Source organism: Labeo rohita, unplaced genomic scaffold, assembly GCF_022985175.1.
Source record: "Labeo rohita strain BAU-BD-2019 unplaced genomic scaffold, IGBB_LRoh.1.0 scaffold_149, whole genome shotgun sequence".
NCBI lineage: Eukaryota > Metazoa > Chordata > Actinopteri > Cypriniformes > Cyprinidae > Labeo > Labeo rohita.
Genome location: NW_026127659.1, coordinates 66,282 through 73,646, shown reverse-complemented (window position 1 = coordinate 73,646; position 7,365 = coordinate 66,282). Strand labels below are relative to the sequence as shown.

General features: G+C 34.1%; 1 protein-coding gene across 1 annotated transcript; it reads right to left on the bottom strand.

Moving 5' to 3' along the window:
- Window positions 1-5,553: 5,553 nt before the first annotated feature.
- On the bottom strand, window positions 5,554-6,818 carry LOC127158384 (putative nuclease HARBI1). The gene is made up of 4 exons (XM_051101542.1): window positions 6,383-6,818; window positions 6,195-6,310; window positions 6,009-6,120; window positions 5,554-5,930 (listed from the first exon to the last, which is right to left on the bottom strand). Exons 1-4 carry the CDS (start codon window positions 6,816-6,818, stop codon window positions 5,554-5,556), a joined length of 1,041 nt encoding a protein of 346 aa, XP_050957499.1.
- Between the last annotated feature and the right edge of the window lie 547 nt (window positions 6,819-7,365).

Sequence of the window (7,365 nt, the reverse complement as noted above, 5' to 3'; positions counted from 1 at the left end):
CCAGCAGATTTACTTTGTTTTTTATTATTATTATTATTATTATTATTATTATTATTATTATTATTACTTGTGTTTATGGTTTTTTATTTTTGTTTTATTGATAAAGGTTTGTATGTTATGTTTGTTTTATTTGTGCACATTTGTGTATGTGTTGATATAAATAAATATGAACTGATACACATTTATGACCCTGGACAACAAAACCAGTCATAAGTATTATGGGTACATTTGCAGAAATAGCCAAAATTGCATTGTATGGGTCAAAATTATCAAATTTTCTTTCATGCCAAAAATCATTAGAATATTAAGTAAAGATCATGTTCCATGAACATATTTTGTAAATCTCCTACCATAAGTATATCGAAACTGAATTTCTTATTAGTAATATGTATTGCTAATAACTTCATTTGGACAACTTTAAAGGCAATTTTTTCAATATTTAGATTTTTTTGCACCCTCAGATTCCAGATTTTCAAATAGTTGTTCTATCCTATCAAACCACATATTAATAGAAAGCTTATTTATTGAGCTTTCAGATGATGTTTACATTTAAATACAAAAAAAACTTGACCCTTATGACGGGTTTTGTGGACCAGAGTCACATTTGTTGGTTTTGAATTCAGTGTACATCTTGAAAATATGTCAGTTGTATGTGCATATTTGTGTGTTTTGAATGTATTATATTTTCACATTCTTGTACACTTATTTTGTAAACATTTGCAGTATGACTGTTTTACATTTAAAAATATATTTGTAAAAAATTATTTGCATATTTAAATAAACAAAATATTTATTTGAAAACAAAGTAGTGTTATAGTGTATTTTTTATTAAAAAATAAGTAAGTAATTAAATAAAAACTGATATAAATGAATCTAAATAATTAACTCAACTGTTGGGTTACTTTTAACCCAACTGGATTTTAACCCAATTCATTGGGTTAAAATAACCCATAGATGGGAAGGTGCTATACCAACCCATAGTTGGGTTACTAGTTGGGTTATTTTTAACCCAACATTTTTTAGTGAGTACATTTTTAATTATAAACCCTGTGAGAACTTTTTTATTCAGTTAACTCTTTCGAAAAGATTTTTTAAAAGAGTTAAGCCAAATAAAGTTGTAGGGTTTTTAGCAAAAATAAATATAAATAAACCTTATAATTTAGCCATAGATTTTTGTCGCATGAAAATAGCCACAGAAGCTGGTATGGCATTAAATACAAACAAACAAACATTTTAATAAATTCTCTAACAAATATTCAAGATGTTCTGCAGTTTGTGGATTATGTCTTTTCTAAAATTAATTTCAGTGATTATTTTTCAGTTTATATGTTAAACGTGGACTACCATTCAAATGTTTGTGGTCTGTAAATTGTTTCTTATCAGAATTTTTGATGGAAAGTTAAAAAATACAGAAATTATTTCAAATATTTATTTGTAACATTATAAATGTCTTTACTGTCACCTTTAACAGTAAACTCGCATTTGTGAAAAAAGGTCAGAACTGCACGTTTATAGCTCAATTCTGAGAAAAAAAAAAAAAGTCAGAATAAACTCACAATTCTGACTCTTATTCTGATGCCACCCATTCACTGCAGAGGATCCATTGGTGAGCAAGTGATTTAATGCTAAATTTCTCCAAATATTTGATGAGTTTCATGTGTCCTTGATAAAAGTATGCTTTTTTGTGTTTTTCAAGACAATAGAAAAAAAAAAAGACAAATCTTTTAAAGGCATCATGAAGCTTTGAGAGTTAGAGAAACTCCTTGCATCGCTTTTGATGCTGTAATGTTTTATGACCTCATAAGAAACATGCAGCAGTGCTATGGTACAGTTTACTGCACATTTCATGCAACATGAATGAAATAACGCCCTCTTCTGGTTGACTATTACATCACGTTCAGTGATGTCAAGTGCTGTCGATTATAAGAATATTGACCAACATTCCTTTAAAACTTTAAATTGTTATTATACTTCATGTTTGTAATAATTTCTGAGAGAACCGAAACATTTTCAGCTCTGCTGACTGCATTTCACACATCAGTGTTAAGAAGGTCTTATGGCAGGTTTGGAGGCAAGAGTGGACGGATGGAAGCAAGTTCATCGAATTTAATACAGAGTTAAGCATGTCAGTGTTGAAAAGCAAAGCTATGGATATATGGTTTATGTCTCTCAGTCTATCCTAAACTGATCTGAGACCAGTTTGGTTTATTTTAATGGATTGTTTAGTTGTTGGGGCTGGTCCTAGATCAGGGCTTGGTGGTCAGTTTTAACCTGAGTGAGTTCAGTATATCTAAACAGATGTTGTTGTAGCCATACTTACCCAAAGTACCCTTTATAATAAACTCACTTTACATTCCAAATGGAAATGAGAATCATATTCCTTTTTTGTTTCTGTTGGATTGTTTAGATTTCTAACACGCAGGCTCCGGGTCTACATTGGTGGACGAAGTACACAAGTTGAGTACTTGAGTAAAAGTACAGATACGTATAATAAAATATTACTCCAGTAAAAGTAAAAGTGTTCCTCTTTCAATTTTACTTGAGTGACAGTACAAAAGTACCCGATTTTTTATGTACTTAAGTAAAAAAATACTGATAGATTTATTTTGCAATTTTATATAGGCTACTTAATTGAATTTTATATTAGCACATATTTTTTATAATCCTACTGCTCAAAATAGCTGGGATTTTCCCAAAAAAATACATTTTTGAGTGATGTAGTAATATTCAATGTGAAGCTTACACTGCAATGTGCCTGAGAGAAAACAGATTTGACCATCTAATTTTCAACAGTAAGAAAAAAAGGGTTTTAAAGCTTGTTTTGCATAACGTCACAGTTATATATGACGTGAGAATAAGGCCTGAAGTTAACAAGAACATTTTAAGGAAAATATAATTATATTTTCATAATGATTTTTTCCTTTCAAATATTGTCTGTGTAAAAACACCCCTAGCCAAATGCCCCCAGAGGGCATCACTTTCCACTTTGATAGTTACTGTAGTTACCATGTTCTGAGCATGACATCCTTTCTTTTTCCCTCAGATGTAATCTATCTAGGTGGTTGAATAAAAATATGAGGACTTTATAACTAAAAATGATCTCAACTTAGCACTAGCAAGCAGCTAGACCGTTAGCATCAGCTAACAATATTTACTTATTTTCAGTATGGTTGAATAAACATTCATATCTGTCTACTCCAGCTGATCCAAACAATATAAAAATGTATACTGTTGCTAAACAATACAAAAACAGACGTCACGTAGGGCTACATGCGTAGCATTTTAATAAAACTGCTAACGTTACATCAGCGAGGAATATGAACGTGCATGAGTTATTTTATTTAAGCTGTTAAACAACGGACAGCTTTGACCTAAATATGATTTTCAGTTATAATAATTAATCATAAAATTCGACATTAGTAACTTACTTTTCGCAGCATCAGTCGCGCGCGCACAAGATCTCTCGGTTCTTACTTGTGAATTCAGTTGACAGGAGACTCGCTCTAAATGGATCATTTGAATCAATGAGTTGTCGACTCGAGAACAGCTGCAATCGGATCATTCCAATTCGTGAATGAATCGTTTGGTGCGATTGGCGAATCAATTTAACAGGTTCATTGAAAATAATCAGTTTGTTCATGAATCAGACACAGCTTGTGCGTCTCAGAGCACGTGATATATTATAAGGAGTAACGACATGTTTATGAAATGTAGTTAAGTAAAAAGTACGATCTTACGCTTTGGAATGTAGTGAAGTAAAAGTGAAAGTTACTCAAAATAAAACTACTCCAGTAAAGTACAGATACTTGAAAAATGTACTTAAGTACAGTAACGAAGTACAACTACTTCGTTACTGCCCACCACTGAAAATGTCGAAGGAGCGCGCTCAGTATTTTTCTGCAGCAGAGCAAGAACTCTTGATTGAGGGATTTCACGCAAGGGAACACTGCAAAGGCTGCAAAAGCAAGGAGAGAGGGCTGGCAGAAAGTTGCTGACAAATTAAACTAAAGTAATTGTAATTATATTATATTATGTTATGTTATATTATATTATATTATATCCTCTTTCACATTAGAGCCACAACCGGACCCACTAGAACATGGGAACAAGTAAAAGTGAAATATAAGAATATTCTACAGAATGGTAATATTTATCACTTCTATTGCTTTTAGTCTCTTGAAAAGAGACTCTGAAATAATCTGTTTGTTTGTTTATAACAGCAACCAAGAAAAGGGCAGAGCAAAAAAAGACAGGTGGTGGTCCTGCACCCCCTCGTCACACCCCGGCAGAGGAGCTGGCCCTAGGGTGGAATGCCACCAGACCCATTGTTGAGGGCATCCCTGGGGGCAGCTCTTCTTTAGACCAGCAGCCCGGGTGCAGTAGCAGCAGCACCTTCATAACTGGTAAATGAGCTTATAATTCTATTTGTACAATATAAAATATTTGGTTGTTGCCTTAATTAAAATGCTTTTTGTACTTCGACGTTTATTGACATTGTTTTTTTTTTTTTTTTTTTTTTTTTTTGTAGTTTTGTAGTTTTGCATAACACTCCATCACTTTTACCTGTTCCCATGCAAGGGGTGACTGAAGCATGCACAGTAAGTTGGGATTATTATTATATATATATATAATAAAAAAAAAAAAAAAATATATATATATATATATATATATATAATATATATTATTATTATTATTATTATTATTTATTTTTATTTTTTTTAATTATTTAGACCAATAGGCAGTATTGAACTTCACAGTAAATATATATACATACTTACTCTGAAGTTCAATACTGCCTATTGGTCTAAATAATTAAAAATATATATATATATACACACATACATACATACATATATATATATATATATATATGTGTGTGTGTGTGTGTGTGTGTGTGTGTGTGTGTGTGTGTGTGTGTATTTTTTAATTATTTAGACCAATAGGCAGTACCATATCCCTTTGTAACACCATTTTGTTTCCATTGCACACGACAGTGAAGCAACCCTTTCAGATGACTGTGGTTTGGAGGAAGTACCTGTAAGTGCATGCATAATTTGGCCTGAATTTGTATCTACTTGTGTACTTCTATGTATTTCTGACTGCAGTATGATTTGCAGGCAGAGAGGCAGGCAGAGAGGCCTGATACAGAGGTGGGCAGTCTTGTAATTAATTTTACTTCCTATATGACATGTACTGACCATTAAATTTTGTCTCTACAAATGAAACACGGTAACATCCGTTTGCTGTATAAGAGAAGTCTCCAGCAAAAAATAGAGTATACTGAGCTAAAGAAACAAAAGCTAGGTGAAATCGAACTTCAAGCTCTAATGAGGCAAAAAGTTCAACTAGAAATCGAGTTGCTTCAAAAGGAACTTCAGAGTAAGTAAAAATACACTTTCATACAGAGCACTATTGATGACCTTGCGTGATATATATAATTTTTTTTTTCCAGGCAAATGATGACTGGCTTTTTTTTTGATGAAATATAAAAATGACAAAAAAAGATATCAGTGGCTCAAATAAATTTCAATGAAAACAATGTTTGTCATGTTTTTAATATTCGAAATTGTGTTGCACAATTCTGTCCCGTGCAGCTCTGCCACTAGGTTGGTTCAAGTGCACTGGCTGGAGGTCATCATCAGGCTGCACCTCCACCACAGGAGTCCTCTCCTTTCTGATGGTGGCAATGTTGTGCAGTACGGCACATGCAACAATAATGTCACATGCCCTGTCAGGTGCAACCCTCAGACTTTTCAGACACTGAAATCTTCCCTTTAGTTGCCCAAAGGTCATTTCAATGCGTGCCCTTGTCCTGGCTAGAGCTGCATTGTAGCGGGTTTGTGGCCCAGGGTTGGGGTCAGGGAACGGTGTCATGAAGTACTGCCTGCATGCATAACCCCTGTCTCCAAGGAGAATCCCATCGTAGGCCCCTGTGTAATGGAGAAATGGTGTTATGTTAGGCCCAAAATAAGTATGAAATATTATCAAAATAAGTCTCTTTTTCTTACCACGTTCAAATAATGTGCATAACCCTGACTCTCTGAAAATTCTTGAGTCATGCACGGATCCGGGCCATTTAGCTTCCACATTTGTGATATGGCACATAGAGTCACACACCATCTAAGAGATTTCATTATATGTGAACACACTCCTTTTCATTATATATTACCATCTAAAATATTAGTATTACTCACCTGCACATTTATACTGTGAACCCCCTTTCGATTGACAAAATCCCCTTCATTGGGGCCTGGGGGGGCCTTGATGGCAATGTGTGTGCAGTCTATGGTACCAGTCACATTAGGGAAGCCTGGGGACAATCGAGCTATAGTTACAGACATAGGTCATGATTGCATGACATACATTATCAAATTTAATGTACCTGCAATAGAAAAAAAGCCCTGTTTGACAACCTGTGGTCTTAAGTGGCTTGGAAAAACCACAAACACACCCAGAATATGCTTGAGTGCCAGGTATACTTTGCGAATGGAACGGCAGACAGCACTTTTTCCTATGTTCTCTGCGTCTCCAACAGTGTACAGAAACATGTCACTCGCAAAGAAACGCAAGGCAATGCACACAGTTTGTGCAGTTGTTAATGCCCGACTACGGCGAGTGGAACTCTTAACATAGGGATCCAACAAGTTGGCTAAGTAAATAATACCCTCATGGGAAAAACGATATCTCTCTATGAGCACACTGTCGCGCTGCGCTAAAGGATCCTGTCTATCCCGCAATATACGTTGAATTCTGAAAACTCTCCTTATCAACTTTGCACCTTCCGCAATGGGTTGCTCGCGTACAAGCGGACAGGACATGGCTGCGACAGACTTCCCAAATCCACCTTCGCTTTTATAGCCGTGGTCTCTCATCTTGATTACACGAAGTAATTTACTATTACTACTCTAAAATATAAATTAAATCTGAAATAATCAAATATATGAAATAAAATGATTAATAGTACATTTCCCTTTTTTTTAGAAAATGACCTGTATGTATCTGTATGAAATCAATAAGAGAATCAAATACTGCATTATCTTTAGTTACATTGATAATATTTATTTATGGAAAAACAGTGTTACACAAACTACACAAACTATGTTTAAGTGACATATGCACTTTTCAAACGACTTTTTTAGTTGTTGGGGCTGGTCCTAGATCAGGGCTTGGTGGTCCATTTTAACCTAAGTGAGTTCAGTATATCTATATCTATAACAATAACAGTATATCTATATCTATAACAATATCTCTGATGTTATTTTAGCCATACTTACCCAAAGTACCCTTTATAATTCCAAATGGAAATGAGAATGAAATCGCTCTTTTGTTTCTGTTGGATAGTTTAGATTTCTAATGCCAAACAGC

Coding starts and splice junctions, on each gene's coding strand:
- LOC127158384 (XM_051101542.1), bottom strand. CDS start 6,818: ATGTCCTGTCCGCTTGTACGCGAGCAACCCATTGCGGAAGGTGCAAAG. Junction 6,311..6,382: donor GGGCTTTTTTTCTATTGCAG/GTACATTAAATT, acceptor GATTGTCCCCAG/GCTTCCCTAATGTGACTGGT. Junction 5,931..6,008: donor ATGCACATTATTTGAACGTG/GTAAGAAAAAGA, acceptor TCCATTACACAG/GGGCCTACGATGGGATTCTC.